The sequence below is a fragment of the Cryptococcus neoformans genome, chromosome 11, assembly GCF_000149385.1.
Source record: "Cryptococcus neoformans var. neoformans B-3501A chromosome 11, whole genome shotgun sequence".
NCBI lineage: Eukaryota > Fungi > Basidiomycota > Tremellomycetes > Tremellales > Cryptococcaceae > Cryptococcus > Cryptococcus deneoformans.
This window is the reverse complement of record NC_009187.1, coordinates 616,651-640,907: the sequence shown is the minus strand read 5'-3', so window position 1 is coordinate 640,907 and position 24,257 is coordinate 616,651. Positions and strand designations below refer to the sequence as shown.

General features: G+C 51.3%; 11 protein-coding genes across 11 annotated transcripts in view; 7 read left to right on the top strand and 4 right to left on the bottom strand.

Annotated features, from left to right (window-relative positions):
• Positions 1–348: 348 nt before the first annotated feature.
• CNBK2200 (hypothetical protein) lies at positions 349–2,723 on the top strand (the record flags this gene model as incomplete). Its single annotated transcript, XM_767756.1, has 7 exons — positions 349–840; positions 890–1,196; positions 1,245–1,351; positions 1,402–1,588; positions 1,640–2,477; positions 2,534–2,650; positions 2,702–2,723. The coding sequence occupies 7 exons, from the start codon at positions 349–351 to the stop codon at positions 2,721–2,723; spliced, it is 2,070 nt and encodes a 689-aa protein (XP_772849.1).
• A 157-nt stretch (positions 2,724–2,880) lies between these two features.
• Positions 2,881–4,447, bottom strand: CNBK2190 (hypothetical protein; the record flags this gene model as incomplete). Its single annotated transcript, XM_767755.1, has 5 exons — positions 2,881–3,473; positions 3,524–3,613; positions 3,665–3,952; positions 4,009–4,108; positions 4,172–4,447. 5 exons carry the CDS (start codon positions 4,445–4,447, stop codon positions 2,881–2,883), a joined length of 1,347 nt encoding a protein of 448 aa, XP_772848.1.
• A 306-nt stretch (positions 4,448–4,753) lies between these two features.
• CNBK2180 (hypothetical protein) lies at positions 4,754–6,015 on the top strand (the record flags this gene model as incomplete). The annotated part of the gene is made up of 4 exons (XM_767754.1): positions 4,754–5,010; positions 5,071–5,222; positions 5,278–5,545; positions 5,610–6,015. The coding sequence occupies 4 exons, from the start codon at positions 4,754–4,756 to the stop codon at positions 6,013–6,015; spliced, it is 1,083 nt and encodes a 360-aa protein (XP_772847.1).
• Positions 6,016–6,216: 201 nt separating this feature from the next.
• On the bottom strand, positions 6,217–6,685 carry CNBK2170 (hypothetical protein; the record flags this gene model as incomplete). Its single annotated transcript, XM_767753.1, has 2 exons — positions 6,217–6,330; positions 6,386–6,685. 2 exons carry the CDS (start codon positions 6,683–6,685, stop codon positions 6,217–6,219), a joined length of 414 nt encoding a protein of 137 aa, XP_772846.1.
• Positions 6,686–7,244: 559 nt separating this feature from the next.
• CNBK2160 (hypothetical protein) lies at positions 7,245–11,794 on the top strand (the record flags this gene model as incomplete). The annotated part of the gene is made up of 19 exons (XM_767752.1): positions 7,245–7,514; positions 7,577–7,785; positions 7,838–8,030; positions 8,081–8,428; positions 8,479–8,646; positions 8,700–9,315; positions 9,367–9,470; positions 9,536–9,658; positions 9,719–9,833; positions 9,913–10,050; positions 10,117–10,226; positions 10,276–10,403; positions 10,459–10,588; positions 10,646–10,706; positions 10,760–10,810; positions 10,877–11,067; positions 11,118–11,186; positions 11,244–11,468; positions 11,522–11,794. 19 exons carry the CDS (start codon positions 7,245–7,247, stop codon positions 11,792–11,794), a joined length of 3,522 nt encoding a protein of 1,173 aa, XP_772845.1.
• Positions 11,795–11,909: 115 nt separating this feature from the next.
• On the bottom strand, positions 11,910–12,742 carry CNBK2150 (hypothetical protein; the record flags this gene model as incomplete). The annotated part of the gene is made up of 2 exons (XM_767751.1): positions 11,910–12,525; positions 12,591–12,742. The coding sequence occupies 2 exons, from the start codon at positions 12,740–12,742 to the stop codon at positions 11,910–11,912; spliced, it is 768 nt and encodes a 255-aa protein (XP_772844.1).
• A 348-nt stretch (positions 12,743–13,090) lies between these two features.
• CNBK2140 (hypothetical protein) lies at positions 13,091–14,693 on the top strand (the record flags this gene model as incomplete). Its single annotated transcript, XM_767750.1, has 5 exons — positions 13,091–13,262; positions 13,324–13,496; positions 13,554–13,873; positions 13,927–14,509; positions 14,568–14,693. The coding sequence occupies 5 exons, from the start codon at positions 13,091–13,093 to the stop codon at positions 14,691–14,693; spliced, it is 1,374 nt and encodes a 457-aa protein (XP_772843.1).
• A 334-nt stretch (positions 14,694–15,027) lies between these two features.
• Positions 15,028–16,036, top strand: CNBK2130 (hypothetical protein; the record flags this gene model as incomplete). Its single annotated transcript, XM_767749.1, has 5 exons — positions 15,028–15,079; positions 15,143–15,185; positions 15,252–15,312; positions 15,378–15,621; positions 15,699–16,036. 5 exons carry the CDS (start codon positions 15,028–15,030, stop codon positions 16,034–16,036), a joined length of 738 nt encoding a protein of 245 aa, XP_772842.1.
• Positions 16,037–16,208: 172 nt separating this feature from the next.
• On the bottom strand, positions 16,209–19,944 carry CNBK2120 (hypothetical protein; the record flags this gene model as incomplete). The annotated part of the gene is made up of 4 exons (XM_767748.1): positions 16,209–17,338; positions 17,386–18,073; positions 18,147–19,747; positions 19,791–19,944. 4 exons carry the CDS (start codon positions 19,942–19,944, stop codon positions 16,209–16,211), a joined length of 3,573 nt encoding a protein of 1,190 aa, XP_772841.1.
• Positions 19,945–20,052: 108 nt separating this feature from the next.
• On the top strand, positions 20,053–22,211 carry CNBK2110 (hypothetical protein; the record flags this gene model as incomplete). The annotated part of the gene is made up of 9 exons (XM_767747.1): positions 20,053–20,072; positions 20,104–20,321; positions 20,364–20,446; positions 20,493–20,613; positions 20,663–21,250; positions 21,296–21,515; positions 21,566–21,861; positions 21,920–22,015; positions 22,075–22,211. The coding sequence occupies 9 exons, from the start codon at positions 20,053–20,055 to the stop codon at positions 22,209–22,211; spliced, it is 1,779 nt and encodes a 592-aa protein (XP_772840.1).
• Positions 22,212–22,603: 392 nt separating this feature from the next.
• CNBK2100 (hypothetical protein) overlaps positions 22,604–24,257 on the top strand; it is a gene marked incomplete at both ends in the record, with an annotated part of 7,442 nt that continues 5,788 nt past the window's right edge. The window contains 6 exons of the mRNA XM_767746.1: positions 22,604–22,915; positions 22,987–23,112; positions 23,161–23,256; positions 23,330–23,639; positions 23,693–23,997; positions 24,059–24,257. The exon at positions 24,059–24,257 is cut by the window's right edge and continues 7 nt beyond it. Coding sequence (XP_772839.1) covers positions 22,604–22,915; positions 22,987–23,112; positions 23,161–23,256; positions 23,330–23,639; positions 23,693–23,997; positions 24,059–24,257 — 1,348 coding nt within the window. The remainder of the gene's footprint in view (positions 22,916–22,986; positions 23,113–23,160; positions 23,257–23,329; positions 23,640–23,692; positions 23,998–24,058) is intronic.

Below are 24,257 nucleotides of genomic sequence, written 5' to 3'. Positions count from 1 at the left end.
ACTGGTGTTCGGCAAGGTCGAAGCACGGATGGGACAGAGGCCTGAGGAGTGAACAGCTGGATGAGCAATTCCGATGATTGAGTCACCTTTCGCCACTCGCCAAGGCGCCAAGCCCTGAGAGCATCCTTTGATCATCGTCATGTCGGTAGACGGAGATGTCCTTCTTCCACGTTCTGGCTGCTCCCTTATCACCAGCCTCCACCGGCACACTATTGCCACTAAGCGCCCGCTGGCTCGATATAATAAACCTCCATTCTTCCCATAACACCCCTTCTCTTTCTTCCTTCCTTCCTCTTCTATTTCTATTTTCCAGTTCAGTTCTTACAAGACTACACCGCCAAACGTTCAATGGCTTCCCTTCCTATCGTCGAGCCAGAACCTGAACCAGATATAGAGGGCCATAATCCCCAACAACAGATACATACGAACACTTCTACATCTTCCGGCTATCCTTCCAATACCGGTGACGCCACAAGTCAGCAGCAGCAAAATGTCTTATCAGAACAGGAGCCTGGTGGCTCAGCACCTGCCATCAAGCAACCCACCACTTTGCGCACTATCTTGAAACCTCGATCTCGACCTGGTCATGCCCGTGTACCATCGATCAAGATTTCTGAAGTCGATCCAGTCAGTCATGGTACTGCTGACCTTCCCAGTCGTCCAAACAGCGCACCCACTATCTCTGTGGATGTCAACTCTGGCTCAGCATTTGGGATAAATAGGCTTGCTCCATTGAAGAATATTTCAATTCCTTTGCCTCCCAAGATGGGTCCCCCCGAAAGTGAGGAAGAGAAGTTACCGAAGACTTTCATTGAGCCTACCTGGAGACAATGTTTTCGCGTAAGCCAAATCTTTTGCTTCCAGCAACGGGGCACTAACGACGATTTAGAACACCATCAAGGCTCAACCTGCTCTTGCTGCGGTGCCGATCATTCTTCCCATCAGTTGGGCTTTACATTTTAGTCATCAGGACCCCATAGCTATTTTCGTGACAAGCTTAATCGCCATCGTGCCACTCGCTGGTGGATTGGGTTTCGCCACTGAAGAACTGGCTCATCGAGTTGGAGAAGCCTGGGGTGGGTTACTCAACGCATCCTTTGGAAACGCCGTGGAACTTTTGATCGCAATTTTGGCCTTGGTCAAGGGTCAGCTTGATATTGTACAGGCCAGTATGGTTGGGTCCATTTTGAGTAACGGTACGTGGCATCTTAGGTCAGAGATTGTCTATCGCTGATCTTCTTCAGTGTTGCTTGTACTTGGTATGAGCTACTTCGCCGGCGGTCTTCGATTCCACGAACAGTTATACACCATAATCGGTGCTCAGATGCACATTTCTTTGTTGGGTATCTCTGTAAGTGTCACGCTGCGCAGACATTGGAACAGGTTATTGACCAGATGTAGCTGATGGCGATCGTTCTTCCTGCCGCTTATCACTACGCCTATCCCTCTACTTCCGATATTGTCTCTAGCACCAGAGCAGGATCGCAACCTGAAGGCGAGGAGTTGGAAAACCTGCTCAAGATGTCGAGGGGTTTGAGCTTCATCTTGCTTGCTGTGTATGCCATGTTCCTCACCTTCCAGTTATACAGTGAGTTATTATTTCATCTGCTTTTCTGCATAAAGACTTACGGTATCATAGCCCACGCATATCTTTTCAGGATCCCTCGCGAAAAGGTCCGACACCCACTTCCCGGCCCAGCGCCACATCACCAGCACGTCTTCCCAAGGCCTCACTGGGTTGACTCAATTGTTGATTCCTCAAGCTCCAGCAGTTCTTCTGCTTCATCAGTTAGTTCGGTAAAGTCCAACAGGCGATTCAGGAAATTCAGGAAATTTTCAGTATCTTCTAAGAAGGAACAGCGACAGAAGGAGCCATGTGCTGATGGACATGAAGCGGATAATGAGGGAGAGCAACGACAGATCCCCGGTAATCCTCTTAACCCCGAAACTCCTCCGGTCAGTGAGAAAAACGATAATACACTCACTCAATCATCACCTATCAGTCCATTTAGGACTAGTTCAAATATTTCAGATACCCTACGGCCATCTGTCGCCAACGAGGATATCGAGCGTCAGTCTGTCGTGTCATCAGCAGAATCCGAACATATCATTGTCGACGAAGACGGTACAGTGCATGTCCAGCCAAAGGTCAAATTTCATTTTGCCCTGGGTATGTTATTTTTGATGACTGCCCTGGCTGGTGTCACTGCCGAGTGGCTTGTGGATTCCATCGATGGTCTTACCGCTACTGGTCATGTTTCAAGAGAGTTTGTTGGTTTGATCCTTTTGCCTGTGATCGGTAACTCCGTCGAACATATCACTGCTGTAACGGTGTCGGTCAAGGACAAGCTGAATCTTTCGATGAGCATTGCGGTTGGCAGTAGTATCCAGGTATCATTGTGTCTATTGCCAATTCTGGTCCTTATCGGATGGGCAATCGGACAGCCAATGTTGCTCTTCTTTGATACTTTTGAAACGTAAGTTCGGCATGCTTAACTATGATGCTGTCTGGGTATTGATGCGTTCTCAACAGTATGGCCTTGGTAATTTCAGTTTTGCTAGTTAATTTCGCCATTTCTGATGGGCGGACCAACTATCTTGAAGGATTTGTGATGATGATGGCGTACCTATCCATTGCGCTGGTTTGCTGGTGAGTCTATCATGACCAATCGAGTCTGGTGAAGTTAATGGTTGGTGGCAGGTTCTATGATCCTCTTGTTTAAATATCTCAGATTTGGAACAACGTATGAAATGTTAGGGACTGTATACGAATGGGAAAGGATAATTGTACATACACCAAGAGATATCTCGCAACTGTTATTATCAATGATGAAAATATGATGCACGACTGCTATATCTTTACCACTTCTTTATACTTGTTTATCCTCGCCGTCTGACAGCCCTCCCTGCAGCGCCCATAGTACTCTTCACACTCATCCCTTTTCTCTTGCCCCCACTCACTACACCTCCCGGCTGCCACTCTTCTCTCCTCTTCACATTGATACCCTTCCCTCGTAACTTCGCATCCTTTTCTTGAAGACGTTGAGACTTGGATATTTTGCGCTGCTGAGAGACAGAGGCTGGGTTTTCAAGAGATGTTGAGGATGAAAGGGTCGAGAGATATGCAGTGACGGTCTGATTGACATGAGTATCTAATTCTCCCTGCGACATCTGTCGTTCTGGAACGCCGGCTACAGGAAGGTCAACGGTTTCGCCTCCCAAGCGCATGTTGTCCACCTCGTGTGGTAATAAAACTTCAACTGGTCGGTACGGCACCAATTCGTCCAGTGTCCATTCTCCCATCTTACCTTCTCTCCATGCTCGCACGAACCATCGCATAACACTCTCCCAATCTTCCTCACCGCCCTTTTGCTTTGCAGCTAAACGGTTAGATAAAGCGGAAAGAAGAGTAGGAAGATGGTCAGTAGGTTCGAAAGAGGGCGGCAGTGGTAGTGAGGAAAGGTAAGAGGGGACTGTTAAAGATCAGCCAGCTGTATATCTAGGAGCTGACGATGGGTCTCACGCGATGGCTCTGAGACGTAGCGACGGTTTAACTTCCACAAAAGATAATCTGAAATGGCATCTAATTCAAACAAGTCTTCCTTAATGCCCGCTACAGAGGAAATTCAGCTCGGAACCGACTATAAACTGCCACAATACTCACCCGTTAAAGCCAATTTCAGGCCCTTCTCTCCACCTTCTTCACCCTTACCCAGATAGGGCATCATGACTCCAGGCGTATCGTACACATACACCTGGGGTTCCTCATATATTCTAACCGTTCCAGTTAACTTTTTGGTCACACCAGCTAAAGCACCAGTCTGGAACGCCTTGCCCTTGCGCAGACCAACTCGGCGAAGGGCGTTCAGTAACGATGATTTGCCGACGTTGGGCATACCAAGAACAAGGATAGAGTATGTTGGGGAGAACGGAACAGACTTTTGAGCAAGGTCTGCCAGATCTCTGGTTAGAGAACGATGGCATGATTAGGAGAGTCGAGAAACTCACCGACGGCGTAACGCAGGATATGAGAGACGTCTGAATTTTTGCGAGTGTCCGCGAACATGATCTTTTGGCTGCCATTTTGCACAAAGGCTCTTGCCAAGGGCTTTAACATAGAATCAAGTATGTCAGTAAATGATGTGGCTCCAGTTTGGGATGGATAGCTTACCCCTTCAAACCTGGTTTCAGCCAAATCCCTCTTCGTGTAAACGACGATTCTTTCTCTTTCTCCTTCCACTTTGGCTCTAGCTTTCCACCGCCTCAATACCCCGTCAAAAATCGGATTGATACTTGTAAGTGGCAATCGAGCATCACGAGCCTCAATGACGAGGTTGATGTTCTCCAGTAATGGGGGCAGTTCGCGAAGGGATCGAGCCATGTGGCCAGCGAACCACGAAGGGGTGTTAGGCGAAAACGGGAATGATGTTCGTGGGAGAAACGGCATTTGGGGGAATTGGTTTGGGGACGGTCAAATATATCACCTGTGGGATTTTAAAAAACAGATCCTGAGGCACAGATATTGGGTGCTTGACATAAGAGCCAGTATCCGTTCGTCGGTTGATTACTTTGTTACTTTTCGTTATTCGTTCGAGATGTTTACGAGTTGAGAGAGAAATTATGTCATGACATCACCATTTCCACCGGTAACTCTCAGTTTTTTCCTCGTGCCTCTTAAATATATTTAAAACTTCTTTGCATCTTACATACTCCTGCACAATACTCGGGGAACCTCTTACATTAGCAGACAGTTATGTCCGCCCCAAACGCCACAGCCTCATCTTCCAAACACAAGAAAGACAAGTCCAAGGAAAAACACGGTAAAGAAAAACATCACCACGACAAGTCCAAGTCCAAAAAGGACAAAAAGTCCAAGAGCGAAAAGCATGAAAAGGGAGAGAAATCTCCATTTGAGCATAGGGAGATGAGAATGAGGTTAAGTGTACCTCCCAAGTTTGCTGGTGATGTTATGGCAGGTGTGAGAGATCAGCTGGATGGGATGATCATGCAGTGAGTGGGATCCAGGTCTCGAGCGTGGGGGTATGGTAAAGAGGCTGATAAGGTTAACAGGTATGTGCCCGAAGTGAAGGGTGTTCTCATCGCCCATTGGGACCATAGCTTCGATGATGACACAGCAAAGATCATAAATGAATGTCCCTTTGAGGTTGTCAACGTTGAATTCCATGCCATCTACTGGGCTCCCAAGATTGGACAAAAACTCCGTGTGTCTATGACTTTTCTGTTAATATAAGAAATATAAGCTGACTTTGCCATCAGGTGGTATTCACTCCATTTCTTCCCCATCCCATTTGTCCCTTATCTTCGCTGGCGCTTTCAACGTCTCTATCCCTATCCAGCATATCCCCGCCGACCTCTATGAATTCGAGGAAACCGATGAAGTCGTTGAAACAGAAAGCCTCGACGGTAGTGAAGTCGAGTATGTTGATAAAAACGAGATGGAAGTAAAGGAAACGGGTAGGTGGAGGAATAAAAAGACTGGCGAGTTCTTTGGCAAGAGGGAGTTAGTCAAATTTACCGTCATTGGGTAAGTTTCATTCCCTCTTTCATCTCTTTCAAAAAGTGTCGTTGTTGATAGCATCGTGGAAAAGGATGCAAGTCACAAACCAAATGCTTTCCCTGACAGGGTCCCTCCTTGAAGACCCTTCTAACCCTCCTCCTGCCCCCGAAATTGTTGCCGTCCCTATCATGCCTTCACCAAGCCCTTCACCTGAACCTCAGCAACTGCGTCCCGCCAAGAAGGCTCGCACCCAGGCTCAGTCTCAAGTCAAGCAAGTAGACATTAAGGATGAGGTGGACACTAGTAAAATGACAGCAAGAGAGTTGAAAGCTTACAGGAAGGAGGAGGAAAAGAAGAAGAGGGATGCGAGGAAGGCGAGGAAGGAAGGACGAGTGGATGATGATGCTGAAGGAGAGGAGCAAGAGGAAGGGAGTGCTGGCACGAAGAGGAAGGCCGATGAACAGGAGGGTGAAAAGAGGAAGAAGAAGAAGGAGTAGGAGTTTAGGCTTGTATATTATCTTCTTCATAGAAATGGTGTTTATTAGCGATGATATACCCACTGTGATTGTATCATTGGCTTGAATCTGCAAAACCATGTTGTATGAGATATCCAGCAATGAAGATGCCTCCAGTCGAATGCGTGATGTAGCGCTCTAACGATAGTAGGACATAGATAGAACCTCGATGTGCATAATCCCTTAAGGCAATGTACTTTCCACCGCCTTTCCACTAGCTGCTCCTGTTTGTGGGATTCCTGAAGGGGGAGGAGACCACATATGTTGCCACTTGTGGGGAGTGGTGAGAACACCTCCCTGCATAGAAGTCAATCACACAACATTCGACCAATTGTTTAGAACAAAGACTCACCCTCTCCAATAACTTGACAGCACTCCTAGTAGGTTGCGCGCCCACGCCTAACCAGTACTTTATCCTGTCCACATTCAACTCGACTTTCTTCTCCTTTACGATCATATCCTCGGTACCCTTTGCAAAAACATTGGCGGCGGCTGGAGGTGTGTTGCCTTCTCGCACACGGGGGATGGGGTCGTACACGCCCAAGAGCTCAAGAGGCTTGCCGTCTCGCGGTCGTTTAGAGTTGATAGCGACAAGATGGAAGATGGGATTTTTGCGGTGGCCGTGACGGGCGAATCTGATTCGGACAGGCATTGCAGGCAATTTGTATGGGGGTGTGGGGGGTTATAGGAAGGGATATGGATTTGGTTGCAATTTTTGATGTTTTTAACCAACTTTTCCAGTCGAAATGCTGGTCGAAAGAGGAAAGGGTGAAAGCGGCAGGGAATTTTAGCCGGAAAACTGAGTGGCCCAATCCCAATAAAACTTGAGGAAATTCATCTCTCGGTTTCCTTTTAATGGTTTTTAATGGCTTAATAACTGCTGGATGTCTGAGATGCCTGGGGGAGTTCTTCTGTCTCTTTGTGTTCAGCATCTTAGACAAATTTGCTCTGCTTGTTAAGCATACATGCTGCTATGCAGTGGGAAAGTTTATTGTGACTGGCTTTTTCTTTCACTTGACCATCTCAATACCCAATTTTGTGAATTTGGGTAGCTAAGAGTGATGACGTCTACAGTTTTCGCCCCTCTTATCTCTGTTGCCTTATTACTCGTTCGTCTTCGGAGACCATCTTCTTATACACGCGGATGTCTAATCACCGTAGACTTCCCGCTATCCCCTTCTTTTCCAAACCTCCGGACTCCCTCAGTAACCATGCCGCTGACCACAATCACCTATACCCTCCATCCTACCCCTTCTCCCGCCTCATCAAGCTCATCAGTCCTCCACAATGCCGTGGCGGGCATAAAGGCTCATCTGCCTCTCCGTAATCTTCATTGGAAATCATCTTCTCGAACATCCCTGAGGACGATACAAGAGGTAGACATAGACCTTGTGGACTTGGGGGAAGTTACCAGTCTAAGAGATAAAAATGTCAGCGTTTTGGACTCGCCCCTGGTCAACATGTGTCTTGTCGTCTGCGAAGTGCGTCATCATGTTCAAGAAGCAATGACAATTGAGCCAGCTGACGCTAAACTGGCTCTCAGGACGGGGAGGTTTATAAATCACAAACGCGGAACTTCATCAGAGACTGGCTCTCTCTCCTTGCAGCTCGCAGAACTCCGCACGCGCCACTGATTGTGCTTGTCAACCCACCAAATAGTGCTGCAGACAAGTCAGGCAAGACGGTTTGGGGAAAGGATAAAGGCGTACTGGGAAAGCTCAAAGCGGATTTCAATGTCGGAAAGCGCGATAGGTTTGTTTGTATCCTTCTTTTTTGTTTGAAATACTGACCCGTTATGCGACAGATGCGTTCAGTTGAACTTACCGCCGCCAGGGGTGAATGATCCAGCTGCGTGGCCCGAGCTTATCAACAAACTGAAAGAGTGTTTTGTCATTGCATTTGATTCTGCAATCCTGGAACGAGAGGATGAGGTGAAGCGGGGAGAAGCGCAAAGGGTGATGGTGGGGTGGAATTTCTGCACATGGTTTTTGCTCAAGGTGCGCCCTCCTCACTCTGCGTTTTGAGGCAAAAACTCAGTGGAAATCAGGAATCTCTGGCACAATCATTTGAAGGGGTCAATCTGCCGGAGGACTCACTCATCATCTACGAAGAATTAGAGGCAGCTTTCATCCAGGTGTTGAAGGAGCAAAACCTTTCGTGGTTTGGTAAACTTGGTGCTACGGGATCTCGTGACGATTCATTGCCTGTACTGAACACAACCATGAAGCCCTATCGGGAAATGCTGAGGTCTAGCTCCATCAGTGTCTTTGATTTTAGGATATATCTGTTTGCCAGGCAAGGTATCTTGCTAGGGAAACTGGGAAGAATAACAGAGGTCGCCAAGAGGGGTCAATGGTTTGTTGCCAGCCTTGCAAATCGCTTGAGGGAGAACGAGGTTTGTTTGCACTCCTCATGTCTTCACTGTGGATATTTACATTGTTACAGGCCGATCTTGCGGAACATTTTATCGAATCATGGACTTATACCGCCTGCATGGACATTGTCTCCAAATGTGATCAGTGGGCGCGACTTGAACGTCCAAACAATGATTACTCTGGCCTGACGGCATACGAATCCGTCAGATCTGAATTATTAGATATTGCGCGTATACAAGTAAATCTCGTCTTCATTCTGCTAGCGAGCATGAGAGCTGACACGGGACAAAGGTAGAACACTTGGGTGTCTCGTCAGGACATTTACCTTCCACATATCCGTTCCAATCCTTCCAATCTGCCTCTGTCCCCCAATCCTCCACGTCAGACGTCCTCTTCGACGAGTCAACCCTTGCCTCCTCTGTGCCTTCATCGCCAGTTGTCCCAATAGACTCCTCCTCCACATCTCGTCCGCAAATGTCCAATTCTATTCTCCTGGCGGCCATAGCCGATCGTTCCAATTTCTTCGCATTGTATCGCGATCTTACTCTCAAAGTCATTGCTGCATATCGCAAATGCGCCAAAAACCTTTCTTGCATCCGCCCCTTGACAAACTTGCTAGGTCTCGCTGTTATTCTAGATCAATGGGATGAAGCTTACACTCAAGCCCAAGAATTGGCGAAGGAATGTCAGGAATTGGGAGTATGGGATAGAGTGGTAAAATATGCTTTGGGAGTAGCGTTGAAGGCGTCCAAAAAGCTAGATAAAGATGGAATGGAGTGGGGAGAGTTGGCAATTGGGTATTTAGAAGTTTCTGTCAGAGAAACAGGGAAAACAGGAGATGGAGACGAGGATGAGTTATTGAAAGAAGTGATTGAGGGGTTGAAGAAGGTGAATGAGGTATGGAACGGTGAGTGTTATGTAATTCGCAAGTAGAAAAGATCCTAATACCTCATCACAGTCGAGGGCCACCGGTCGTTCTCGATTAGGCTGTTGGGGAAGGAGACAAAGATTGATCGCAATGAGATAACTGTCGATGTTGAGATAACGAATGAATTGGATATTGTAAGTATCGAATCATATCTGCTATACCGACCAGAAAGATCAGACGAACGTCTAACCAATGATAGGATGTTGAAGCGGATGGTGTGGAAGTCAGACTAAGCCATCCTCATTCTGGCGGCGTGGTTCATTTTTCAGCGAAAGAAACTAGTCTTCATCCGGGCGTCAACCTTATTCGACTTTCAAGTTCGGTATGCTGCGCTACCTCTAATTCCGTACCGCTGAATAATCAACTGATCAGAAGCTTCTAGACGTCTACTCATGGGATATATAACCTTCAATCAGCCTCTCTCTTTCTTGGTCAACTCAACTTTAATTATGATCTGAAAGATTCAGGAAGGTCGGTAATCATCAGAAGAGATGAAGGTACGTTAAGGATGCCTTATAATAGTGGGCTATCACATGACATCGCGTTACCTGCAATGTGCGGCTAATTGCTTTACAGTCAAGTTGACGGATGATACTCTCGTGATCCTTGATATCAAGAACGGCCAGGTCGACTTGCAAGAAGTAAGGGTGAATCTGACATCTCTGACCAGAGGGGTTGGGTTCATCCTTGAAGACGCCAAATGGGACGAGACTAGTGGGTCCATTTGCGAAATGCGAGATGCGAGATGCGTCAGAAGGTAGCTGATAATGATTGTATAAGATCTTACGTTAAACGATGAAGGCTTAATTACAATCGGCGATATCAGAGCTGAAGAAACAGTGAGAATAAGCATACCCTACACGGGTCTTCCGCCTACGGACTACATGCGAGTAAGTGGACAACAGCAACAAGTTTTATCACCATTCAGAAACTAACAAGACGTGGAAGGCCCACATCATGCTGCTACACAATACGGACAAAGGTGTTCGACAATGGGTGGATGTACAAACAATCGACACGGGTCTTCCCCTGACTATTAACGTTCAAGACTTTTTCCGACCCGACTGGTGAGTCAAGAGGAATTCCTTCTGTTTATGACAGATCCACTAATCGCTGTGATAGTTTGCTATCCCATTTCACTGTCTCGCCTGATGATAAGGAGATCCTGAGGATCGCTTCTGCCGCGCTGATTGCCCCCGATGGGAGTGGATATGAAGTGGAGAGTTGTAGAAAGCAGGGAGGGGGTCCCATAGTATGCGGATCACTTTCTGTGTGGAATGATCGATTGCTGATTGAAGTTACTTCGTAGGTATCTGTGGCTAGTCAGCCATTGTCTTTCCTGTTCAAGATAAGAAGAAAGAAGGATGGTGGTAAGTCCACACATTGATATAATGCAAGGAGATATAACTGACGGCGACAATAGATCCTGTATCGTCTTTAAATTTGAGAATCAAATACCGCCAAATAGACGAAGGTTGGTTTAAATGTGCCTTACAGCTAGTGGCTAGAAGAATATACACTAATAGGTACTATTTTGCAGAAATACGTTCTAGCGTTACCGACGCCTTACGTTCTCTTTCCCCTACTTCACGCTCATCTATCGAACGCGCGGTCCGCGAGATCCTTGCCGATCGCTCAAAGTGGAGAAGCTATCTTATCGGGGAATCCCTTGAAGAGATTTTCCGTTATGAACTAAAGGATATGGGCGATAGTGGCTTGGCCTTTTGCGAAGTAAGCGTGATGCAAAATCCCAAAAAAGCGAGGCTAACATGGCTCGAAAGTCTATCAAATCGGCGACCTTGCCAGAATGGAGAAGCCTTGAGATCCCGGTTGATGTTCCTCAACGTCGCGTATGTCAATCCAGTCTGAGAAAAAGCACACACCCAAAACTGACGATATGCACGCAGCTACTCACAGCGATCTCCTTGACTCCAACCTTATCACCAAGCACATCCATTTACCAAGGTCGACCGCTGGCCTTTTTGCTCAAGCTCTCAACATCTTCGCAATGGATGGGTTTACCATCTGAACTCACGAAAGAAGAGAAAACCCAGCGATTGGTGTACGACGTTCAAGTCAATCCTGAGGATTGGATAGTGTTAGGGAAGAAGAAGGCTTATTTCGTCCCGGATGTAAGCCTCAAAACTTGCTATGCAAAAACGAGACTGATCATTTCTCTCTGTAGCCCGAAAAGGATGTTTCAGTCGAGATTGTACTCCTTCCCACTCGAGCTGGTACTATCTTCCTTCCCAACGTCGCCATCTATCCCTTGGATTCTCCAGGAGGGTCCTCGGAAGGGCAAGCTAAGATACAAGGAGTCTTATGTGAATCATACATGAAGAATGCGGCACAGACCGTGAGAGTATTGCCTGCAAAGAAGGAGGTTACGGTTTTGGTGCCGGTACCGTTGCCTGGGGCCGTGCCGATAGGTGAACAGTGGGAGGGAGTCAGAGCATAGAAAGAGTTATAGTGTGTCATCTTCGGGACAATTTTCTACATACCCTGCATCGTGTGACAATTGTTTGTATCTTACATGGCCTGTCAATCACCGGATCCGGCTACCTCTTTGTCTACTACTGCTCATCTCGCAGCCTGGTATTTCTAAACCGCCTCCCCGCTTCCGACCAATCCCTAAGCTTGAACACATACCCCGTCTTGTACGAGTAGTCGTCGGGATACCCTGGACGTCGAACCGAACCTCCTTCTGGTTTATCGATGACAGACTTGATGATCCGACTCTGCCACCCATTCTGCAAAAGCGCTATTGACTCCCAGAAATTGGATGTGCTTCCCTTTTGTCCCCTCACGAAAGTATCTTCATTCATTGCCTCCAAGGCGGAGACACCTAGATCATCAAGGTCGAGTCTCGAGGCAAGGACTAGAAGATCCCAAGGTCTTCGTCGGCCGAGGTCCATAGCCCGATCCTTGAGTTTCTTAAGCACGAATTCTCTCAAGTCATAGAGATGGGAAAAGGAGAGTAAATCTCCCGCTTCTTCCATAGTGATGGCTAACATGACATCGTCTGATACTCGACTAAGGTCGAGGAAGAGCTGAAGGGTGCGAGAGGGGAAAGGAATATCGATAGGTTCGGATGGGTGAGGCGGTTTGGCAGGGACAGAGATGGATTCGGGGGTGGAAGTATCTGCTACGGAGGGATTGGACATTTCTAGCATGTCGTGGAAGACGGCACTAGACATTTCTAGTTAGTGTATGGAAATCTTCGTCTAGGAAGCAACCTGCTACACTCAACTCACCTGGCATGAGCGAGACACCAGACATCGGCTTTGAAAAGGACACCGTCAGAAGAGACGAGGGTGATATCACCTTTTGTATGAAAAGGATGAGTCTTGTACTGAGTGGCCTGGGACTGGCCATAAGGGGTTACTTGGCTCTTGTCGCTGGACATGATGTTTGCTTAGGTGACTTGGGGATGTCAATCTGTATACCCGAGCTTTTATACGGTTGCTCTTCAAATCGTCACGAGATTAGATCGTCCACGCCTGACCGACGGGAGAGACAGCCGGCACGTCCCGAGCTTCCGGCGGAAGACGCCTTATCAAGGGCGGAGTTATATGCGTGGCGGGTGTGTGAGCGGCGGAGTTGTGGGTGATCTCCGCGTTGCTGTTGCCATTCCGCACCCTCCCATAATAATCTGCTCGGCATATCCTATATCCTCCCCTATTCCCCTATATTCCATACAGTCTCCATATAATTCGCCCTACACGCACCCGTACCCGTATAGAACCACACTACAATGCCACCCAAGCTCACAGCTCTGCAACCTCCATCCCCCTCACCTCCACCCCCCACAAACGACGCTCAGGACCTCCTCGTCATACAGGATATCATGGATACTCTCGACCAGATCCCACCAGAGCTCACAAGAGTTCACAGCGACCTAAATGAGCTTGGTGCTGTACTATACTGTAAGCGGATATCCTTTACGACCTTTTCGCTGGGCGCAAAAGCTGATTTAGCCGGATGTAGCTACTCTTGTCAGCCTAGAGAAGAAGCTCTACACGCTAATTGACTGGATCCAAGATCCCAATGTCACACCAGAAAAACGGTTTGAGCTCCTGCAGGAGATTGCAGAGGAGGCCGCAAGGTACAAGCTCGGCGGTGATGATAAGATTCGAGTAGCTGCCGGTGCTTGTGATGGCGTAAGTGTTTGTTCTCCCTTGGGTCGCGCAACATTTTTGCTCATCCCCCGGATCCAGATTTTGAACCACCAGAAACATATCTCCAATCTCCTTGCATCTTCCACCTTGCTCGTTCCATCCCCACCTTCTCCCTACTCTCAATCCCTCACTCTTCCCTTCCCTCAACCGGTTACTAATTCTCGCCGCGTTGCCCGGGCTGCCAATTCGCCGTTCGGCAGTCGGGGCTATACCGCAAACGGGGGACCGTCCGAGACCAAGGTGGGTGATACGCCTAGCAAAAAGAAGAGGAGTCGAGTGCAACAGTTGGGGGCAAGGGATGATGATGAGTCGTCGAGTGCGGGCGGGGAGAAGAAGAAGCCTGTTAAGCGAAGAAAGCAGTACGTCTATCTTGTATGGTCCCCACACGCCAACTGGTCTGATGGGCAAGCAGAAACAGAGCGACTTCACCTACCGACTCTGTCGTCTCTAACTCTGGTTTTGGCGGGAAACCCATCGAACCCCGTACTGCGCGTCAACTCGCCGCTGCTGCCAACAGGGCCCGCCGTGAAGCCGATGACGGAGGCTCCGACACTGAATCACGAACAGGCAACGACGAAAAGCGCAGCAACGTACCCATGCAACCCTCTTTTTCAATCGACTCAAAGCGCACCGATGGTTTGGGCTTGGATACAGGCAGCAGAGAAGGCAGCGGTGTGAGAAGTGCAAACGTAACGCCTACTCTTGGCTACGCCGCGGTCATGCCCCCTACGGCTGAACTCAAGCGTCCATCAAGGCGAGGCGGTAAGCGTTCAAGCACAAATATTCCTGCTGCCGAAGAATTCGAGGAGGAAGAGTCCGAGGGATACGGTGACGACGATAGGTCGAAGAGAGGAGAGAGGTATGCCGAGATGGAGATGGGTGAGGAGACTGGAGGTGCTGGGGATGATCTAGATTCAAAGGTGTACTGCACTTGTAGGCAGGTCAGTTATGGCGAGATGATTGGATGTGACGATGACGATTGTGAGATTGAATGGGTGAGTCCATGTCTTTTATAGTTGGCTGTGGCGTTGCTGACAGCTCTGGGCGATTTAGTATCACATTGGGTGTCTCGGTCTGGATAAAACTCCTGCAGGGAACTGGATCTGTCCCAGGTGTATTGAGAGGCGAAAGAAACAGCCACGGGGCAAGAAGGGGACTCGAGGCAAGGCCCGAAAGTAAAAGCTACTATCGTTACTGGCACATACACTCTTATTCCTTAAAGCAGGTTGTGATATTTTTGTAGACTAGCTACCATTCTTTCTTCCTCCTTTTTCTAGATGTTGGGATACCCATGGTGTATGTATAATTTCCATAATCGAACGTACCTTGAATTTAATAGCTTGGTCGGCAATTCGCGATCCGAGATTTTGTTGACTTTGCGAGTCGATCTCGGCAAAAAACGAATGGCTCGATCATCATAGCTGGAATCGATCTCTCTTATTTTTTTTGCATCTATTCTTCTGCCTCAATATTTTAACTTACACATTGGGAGAACCTTGTCAGCAAAGTAGAAATGACAATCCAGCCTGAACAAGTACCAGAGAAAGTCGTCATCGGCGTACTCGGTAGGTTCATCGTGGTGGTTTGGCGAGCCATAGTCCATACTATTTACTCATACCTCATTGAAGCTCTTCAAGGCGCTTTCATTGAGCACATACACTATCTCCAAAGGTCAATAACCCATACTTGCTAGTAATGAAAGAAACAGTACTGAACGGTTTATCCACAATACAACAGACTACGTCCCCATGGCCACACGATCGAAGCTATTCCGGTGCGCAACGCCGATGAACTATCTGTACGTCTATTTTCCATGACACTTATACCCGAAATTTATTATCACGCTCCTAATACTTGAGGCAGCGATGCCATGCCCTCATCCTTCCCGGGGGTGAATCCACCGTCATATCCCATCTCGCCTCACTTACTCCTTGCCTCCTGCCTGCTCTCCTCTCTTTCGCGCAAGACCCTTCAAAAGCGATGTGGGGAACGTGTGCGGGTATGATTCTCATGGCTGAAGAGGATGGGATTGGAGGAGGTAAGAAGAAGGGTGTGAAAGGCTGGGGCGGTGTAAAAGGTTTAAAGGTCTGGAGAAACCTCTACGGCAGTGAGTTTCCTTTTCCTCGTCCACATTGCTTCAAAAGGTGTAAAAGGCGGTGGCTTAGACGATGATGGAATTCTTAGCCCAACTAGAATCATTCGAAGCGGCTCTCGATATCCCCGTCTTATCCGACCCTTCGAGACCATTCAACGCAGTATTCATCCGTGCGCCAGCTGTGCACAGCCTTGCGCCAACAAAGACAGACATGGAGGAGACTCAAGTCCTCGCCACTCTTCCTGCCGAGTACCTCCCTTCACCGCCGCCTTGCGACTCGCCACTGGGTGAACCCAATGTGGACGATTTGGGCAAGGTGATGATCAGACAAGGGAGAAAGATGGTCACCAGTTTCCATCCTGAATTAAGTGGGGATATGAGGATTCACGAGTATTGGGTTGAAAAGTGTGTCCTTGGAAGAAGATAGATCGTTAGGGGGGAGAAATATAAAGTGTGGATTTCTTTTCTTTTCTTGTAACTAGATCTAGGGGCAATTGTATCGTAGAAAAGAAGAAGGAAGAAATAAAATGCCATATTCCATCACATGTATATCTTTGAAAACCTGTTTTTGAATTTAGAACGAAAGAAGGAAGAAGAAACTATAGCCACCTCTTCAAACACGACCAATCCCTAATTCCTCTCCCTTGCTCCAATCCCAACGCAAACTCCCAACACTCTCTCGCTCTCTCCTCTCTCCCCTGCACCCTCGCCACATGACCGAGCAAGTACCAGGCTTCGGGGATATCCCATCCGATCGACTGTGTGAACGGGTTGAGCAACGATTCAGCCAGATCGGCACCCTGGTACCTTTTTGGCGCGTGGTCCGTCGGGGTCGAGGTCGACAGGTTTTGGAAAGTGCTTGTGGAGAGGTAGAGTTTGGCGAGACTGACGAGCGCTGGTGGATGGTCGGTTTTGAGTAAGAGGGATTTGGAAAATGCTTCTTCCGCCGGTTTCCACACTCGTTCTTTTTCTCCGTCATCGTCCTCCTCCTCCTCCTTTCCGGCTGAAGCTTTTGAAGACATTGTCATTGCCGTATTCGCGACATGATACATCCCGAGCTGAACCCAGACATCTTCATTCCCAGGATCCAGCCCCTCCGCTTCCATCACACTCACCAAGCACTGCTCCAGCTTACCCCATCGCCTAAACGTCGCGGCCGAGGCGAGCCATAGATCGCTCAGGATACGTTTTTCTTGTGGGGAACGGTTATCGAGGGGTGAAGGTTTGGAGGGTGCGGATGGCGGGGGCGGGGCGGGGGGAGGGGAGGGAAAGGGACGTGCGCGGGAGGAACGGTAGTGTGAGTGAATGGCTGTGGGCACGATGGAGGGCGCGGTGGAGTGGGAGACGGTGCGGCCTCGCGGGTTGGCACCGACGAGTGCCAATGGTTGGAGGCCGCCGTAATCGGTCGCCTTTTCCATTTCTCCAGATAACACTGCCCCGCGTAGACTCGCCGTACGTCCACCACCACCACCACGTGCTGGTAAAACACCTAGTTGGTTTTTGGGTTTACTACTCTTGGATCGTAACGATAAAGATAAAGACCGGCGTCGTCGGCCCTTTTCGGATACGCTGCGGAATGGTGTGAGTGTGTTTTCGTTGATCATCTGCACCTCTGTGGGGAGCGGCGCCGGGTCGAGGGATGTGGGTGTAGGCGGGATAGGGGTCGCGAGAGTAGGTATTCCGTCGGGACTGGTGGCCGTAATCGGGATCGGTGAATCTTTTTCTTTTTCTTTTTAGCAGTCAGTCAAATGGAGAGAAAGGAAGAGATCGACTCACCCTGTTCTTTGATATTCACAAAACTCTCACCCAACCCTTCTTCCCTATCCGGCACCTCTTTCTTCTCGCCACCAGCAGCACCGGACTGTGGCTGCCTATTGGCTACCGCGAGCGAACACCTGGCGGAGAAGAATGCAAACAAGTCTTGTTGCCTCACCATTGCCTCTTCGCAACCCATCGTCTTTTCGATAATCATATTCAGCGTCATTCTCAGCCTGATGACCTGGGCGAGTCTGTAAGAGGATGTGGGCGGGGACGCGGGCAGGGGTGGGAGGGGTGGGAATGCACCTGTGGGAAGGACGAGAGGTGACGAAGCGGCGGTGTCGGTAAAAGGCGCAGCAAAATCTTTCGAGCTGATTTCAGGCCTTGTGGCCATCAAATCTTGCGCCGCCGCACCGTCTTCCACACCCTCCTCCATCCGCCGTTCGTTTTCGTCCGTCTCCTCCCACACTCTCCACCCGGCCTCGACCGCCTTTCTAGCCGCTTCCCAATCCCGCATACTCGTCAACAAGATACCCAAAAGATGCCACGCCTCTACATTCTTCTCGTCCATCTCGAGACTCTTGCGGATGGCGTCGATCGCCTGTGGGATTTTTCGCGCCTGGGCGTAGGCGTGTGCGAGGTGGTAGAGGGATGTGGGGGTGGGTGCGATGGTGGTGGAGAATGCGAGGTGGTTGAGGGACTGGGACTGGTAGTTTGCTCGTTCGTGCGGGGTTACGTCTTTTTATGGTTAGCGTCTGAGTGGATGAAGGAATGAATACAATGGACATACTCCGAGCCATGAGCATTCGAACGATCCCCTTGACTTGCTCGACGCTCGCCTCAAGCTCCTTGTTATGTGCCAGCTTACCGACCTGGACCACATCCCCAGCGAGACACGCATACCTCCACGCTTCTTCCGGCTCATTCATCCCTTCCGTCAGCAATTTCGCTCCCGCCAACAGGGTCTGCACGAAATCGGTATCGTCATCCGCCTCGTGTGATGCGGACGTTGCCTGTCTCACGAGCGCATCTGCTTCGGGCGACGGGTCGGCGGTGCGGGTCGCTTGGGATGCCTGGCGTTGGATCTCGGCGGGGTGGGCGGCATCGTCGTCTGTCGGCCGGCGCTGGAGCTGGAGGGCGATCTCGGGCTGGGCCGTTTGCCGCGCCTTGAGTACGAGCCCGACGTAGAGCTCGAACACACGTTTAGCGTCGCTGTATTCTTCTCTGTCAGACAGGACGCGGATAAGGGCGCGAAGGATGGACTGGGACTGAAAGGTGAGTGTGGTCGCCCACCAGAGGAGGCCGACGACCTGGTCGGAAAGGGCGCGGGAGCGCGGGAGGAGGGTGTAGAGCTGGACGGCGAGCTGGGCAAAGAGGACGACGGGGTGGTTGACGGAGCCGGCTCGCGGGAAGGTGGTGCTCTGCTCGAGCAGGGCCTGGCCGTTCGTGAGTGCGAGCGATACCTGCTTTTCCCACTGCTGTCTCGGGAGGGCCGGCGCGGGCGAGGGAGAGAGCAGAGCGCGGAGGTAGAGGACGAGCATCTTTTGGCGCTGGACGGGCCTGAAGGAGGCGGGCCAGGACGCGCTGCAGGCGTGAAAGGTGCGGAGGATGGCGAGGGTCTGTGCGCGTGCGCCGGCGGGCTGGCGGGCGGCGAGGATGGCGGCGCGGAAGAGGGCGGTGGCGAGGAAGCGGCAGGCCTCGCGGCAGGCGTCGAAGGACGGCGCGGCGAGGGCGTGGAAGAGCGGGACGGTGGCGAGGTAGGCCTGGAGCGCGAGCGCGGGGCTGGGCGTCGACGAGAGCTCGTGGCAGAGGCCCTGGAGACAGCGTGCGCGCAGCCTGTCGACGACGGCCGCGTCGCCCTCGACGACGCCTGCTCTGGCGTCCGTGGCCCAGTCCACGGTGTCGTAGCGCCGCAGCGCCGCGTCGTGTGCGCCGGCGGCATGGAGGTGGTATGCGAGGACGAGCTTGGCGGACTCGCGCTCGGCGGGCGGCAGGTGCCCGCTGGCGAGCAGCGCCTCGAGCTCGCCGGCGCCGTCGCTCGTCTCGTCGGGCGGGACGGCGGCCCACCACGCCTCGCCCTCGCTCCACGCGCGCTGGTCCTGGGCGTCGTCGCCGTCGAGGTCGGCGGCGCTGAGGAACGCGGCGGGGCGGGCGGCGGCGGGGGCGTCGTCTGCGGGGCGGCGGCGGCGGAGATGGGGGCGGGGCACGTGGACGAAGGAGGAGGCGGTGGGGGACTCGCTCTCGGCGGAGGCGGGCGGGGACGGGCTCGGGTGGGGGCCGGGGCGCGGGGGCGCAAGGAAGGGGCGGGAGTGCGAGGGGCGGCCCGTGCTGGCGAGGTAGAGGAGGGAGATGTCCCGCAGGCGGTGGACGAGGGCGGTGTCTGCGGGCGTGAGCGGGGGCGGGGGGGAGGGCGGGGGACGTACTGTGCTGGGTGTGCTTGCCCCACTTGCGGACGAGCTCGGGCCACGAGAGGGGCGCCGCACGGGGCGTGGTGGCGGGCGCGGCGTGGGACCATGCGCCGGCGGTGAGGGCGTGGGCGAGTGCCTGGTGGTAGTGCGCCCCCTTCTGCGATGCCATCGTGGTGTGGAGAAGATCGGTGACTAGGCTGGGCGCAAATAGTCTCGCGCTTTAGTTCCGCATCGTAAGTGCTATTTACACTATTCGAACGTACTAGTCTATTATTTGATGGCGCCTACACCGGGAGTGTCCACCGCCAACGCCCCGCTCACGCCGCAGCATCCCCGTCCCCGCCGCCCGCCCGGCCGCCAGCCACCTCTCCAAGTCGCCGCCGACGACCAACGAGTACACCTCCACCGCGCCCATCCCCGCCCTCCCGCCGCAGCACACGGACGAGGGCGTCCCCTCCCACCTCTACCAAGGCCTGCCCGCCCATCTCCTGATCGACGATGCCCAGGGACAAAAGGTCCCCGACTATCTCAGGATGATCCTGATGTGTGAGTCGTCGCCTTGGCCGCACCAGCGCTGACCCGCCCCAGCCAAGGTCTACGCCGCGCCCCTCAACCTCAAGGAAACCCCTCTCACATATGCAGCCAACCTCTCCGCCCGGCTCGGCAACGAGGTGCGTCCGTCGCCGCACAGGCACTACATGCACTCACGCTCCGCAGATCTGGATCAAGCGGGAGGACCTCCAGCCCGTGTTCTCATTCAAGATCCGCGGCGCCTACAACATGATGGCCAGTCTGTCCGACGAAGAAAAGAAAAAGGGCGTCATCACGTGCTCCGCCGGTACGCCCCTGGTCTATGAACAATCCTCTATTGCACTGACACCCACCAGGCAACCACGCCCAGGGCGTCGCCCTCTCCGGCCACGCACTCAACATCCCCGCCATCGTCGTCATGCCCGTCTCCACCCCGTCCATCAAGTGGCGCAACGTCCAGCGTCTCGGCGCCACCGTCCTCCTCCACGGCCGCGACTTTGACGAGGCCAAGGCCGAGTGTCTCCGCCTCGAAAAGGAAAAGGGCCTGACCTTTGTGCCCCCGTACGATAACCCCTACGTCGTCGCCGGCCAGGGAACTGTCGCCATGGAAATCTGCCGCCAAGTCACAGATGCCGACCAGATCGATGGCATATTCGCTTCCGTCGGCGGAGGCGGCCTTGCGGCCGGTATCGCGGCGTACATGAAGCGAGTCGCCAAGCCCAGTGTCGGAATCTACGGTGTCGAGACCGTTGACGGTGATGCCATGGACCGCTCACTCAAGGCCGGCAAGAGGGTCCTCCTCGATGAAGTCGGCCCGTTTGCAGACGGTACCGCGGTAAGGCTTGTCGGCGAAGAACCTTTTCGCGTATGCAAAAACTTTTTGGACGACGTCGTGCTTGTCAACAATGACGAGATTTGCGCCGCCATCAAGGATGTCTTTGAAGGTGTGTCCCTTTTTTCTTTTTTATTTACCCTCTAATCCCAGGCAGAAACCCGATCTGTCCCCGAACCGTCCGGTGCCCTCGCACTCGCAGGCCTGAAAGCCCACATTATCCGAAACAACCTCCAAGGCGCCGGTAAACGCTTTGTCGCCGTCATCTCCGGCGGTAACATGAACTTTGGCCGACTCCGATTCGTCGCTGAGCGAGCGGATGTCGGCGAACGACGAGAAGTGCTGATGAGTGTCCGAGTGCCCGAAAAGCCTGGCAGGTGGGTTCTTTTCTCTTCTGCGTCGTCACAAAAGTCCTGAGTGGAGACAGCTTTTTGAAATTCCACTCCCTCCTCGGTTCACGCGCAGTCACCGAGTTCTCCTACCGCCACTCCAACAATTCCACCGGCTACATCATCTGCTCCTTCCTCCTCTCCTCCTCATCCTCTTCGTCCTCCGGGCCCTCACCCGAAGCGCGCGCAAACGAGATTCACGAGATGGTCGAATCGTTTAAACAGCATGGGATCGAAGCCGTCGATTTGAGCGAGGATGAGTTTGCAAAGAGTCATGTGAGGCATCTGGTCGGTGGACGCAGTGCCGTGGAGCACGAAAGGATCTTTAGGTTTGGTGAGTCCGTCTCATCCTCTTTCACATTTTCATCGCTGACCACTTGGCCTTTGTACAGAGTTCCCGGAAAGACCTGGGGCACTTGGAAACTTTTTAAAAGGTATGAAGGTCGAATGGAATATCTCCATGTTCCATTACAGAAACCACGGTGCCGGTGCGTCCCCTCCTTTTTCGCTACTAGACGTATTAAAAGCTAAAACATTTCGTTGATAGACGTCGGCAAAGTCCTCATCGGCGTCCAAGTCCCGTCCCAGGACAACCCCGCATTTGACGAGTTTTTGGAAAAGCTGGGATATCCATATGTCGAAGAGACCCATAATGAGGTTTACACCATGTTCCTCAGGTCGTAAAAAAAAAGACTGTTCTGGTGAACAGAGATATATAGAGTCGGAAAACACGCGCCATTCATGCATTTTCATCATCATGGGCTGTGAAAAATCTTGGATCACTTGACTGAAAATGTCGAAAAGCAAACCGAGAGATTCGTTTTCGCCAAAGCGAGGCGCGAGCACGGATTAAGAGAAGACGGAAGCAAAAAAACAGCCACGCGACGCGTTTCTCAAGCTTGGCCCACATGGCAAACATTAAAATAATTTATTAATTTGAACGAGCGATGCCCTTTCTCGCGACGCGTCCCCCCTGAACCACCGACACACAACATCATTTTACGCGTTTTGCTCCCTCTCTCTCTCGACTCATCATCACTTGCCTTTTACAACCCCCCCCCGCAACGTATTCGCCCATGCCCTCCAGAGGATCTTTCAGAGGACGCGGTCGGGGATCCGGATCCGGATTTGGAAGCAACACCCGGTTTACAGGCAGGCGACGGGGTCGAGGCGGAGGCGGCGGCGGCGGTGGTGTCGCATATGGGATCGACCGCCGCCCCGCTACATCTACTAATCAAGCTAATCGTGAAGATGGAACCGCCGCCACCGAAAAATTTGAAGAGGTCAAGGTCTACGATGAGATTGATGAAAAGATTGGATTCTGGAGGTTTGAGAGTGTGAGGGCAGAGGGCGAAGAAAAGGTCGGCTGGTTGGTCAATATGCACCAGGTCAGTTATCCGGGTCTTGCAGCGCGCGCATAAGTGTGATACTGACGCGCGGGGGTTTGGCCCGATTGTAGACACTTGTGCCGAGCGATGTGCACCCTGGAGGTCTAGCGGCTGTCGACTACTATTTCATCCAAGATGATGGAGGCTCATTCAAGGTGTCCATACCTTACGAGCCGTATTTCTATCTTACCTGTCGGGTAAGTCGTATTTCACACCTGGGTGTTAACGAGTTAACACGTCGGCAGGGGGGAACAGAGAGCATCGTCGAGGAATGGCTTTTGAAACGATATGAAGGTATCATCATAAGGATAGAAAGAGAAAAAAAGTGGGATCTAAGCCTCGTAAGTTGCGGTCATGTGCTGGAAACATCATCACACGCTCGCACAAGCTCATTCAATCGCATTGTCCTTCCAGCCAAACCACCTTTTATCGGCACCTCCAGTATTCCTTAAACTGTTCTTCCACAATACTGCCGATCTCCAGACTATCCGACGTGACTTGCTACCTCTTGCACGCAGCAACTCTGAAAAATTCACGGCCGTTGATGCGTATGCCGATGTGGTCAGTGCGGAGGCGGCAGCCAACGGTCATGGGGATGACGAAAACAGAGCATGGGGTGCAGAGGACGACACGAAAAAGAAGAAGGATAAAGAGCCGTCAGAATGTATCATTGAAGTCCGAGAACATGACTTGGCGTACCATTTACGAGTGGCAATCGATCTCAGTGAGCTTTTTACTCCTCACGCGGGAATCGGCGCTGATATCACGCACCATTAGATATTCGTGTCGGACTCTGGTATACCGTCACCTCCCGCACGGGCGTTATAACGCTGGAACGAATACCCGATCGTGTCAAGCGTGCGGACCCAGTCGTCATGGCGTATGATATCGAAACAACAAAGCAGCCCCTCAAGTTTCCAGATCAACAAACGGACCAAATCATGATGATTTCTTACATGATTGACGGGATGGGCTACTTGATCACGAATAGAGAGATTGTGGGTGAAGACATTGATGATTTTGAATATACACCAAAGGATGAGTATCCCGGTGAATTCACAGTGTTCAACGAGCCTGACGAGGTGAGCTTAGAGAACGTCGGGTGGATAAACGAAAAAGAGTAGCTCATGTTTTTTTACCAAGCCTGCGGTTATCCGGAGATGGTTTGAACATATCAGAGATTCCAAGCCAACCGTCATCGCAACGTATAACGGTGATAGTTTCGATTTTCCTTTTGTCGATGCAAGGGCCAAGATACATGGAATCAGCATGTACGAGGAAATTGGATTCAAACCAGATATCGAGGAAGAATACAAGTCCCGATCAACCATGCACATGGATT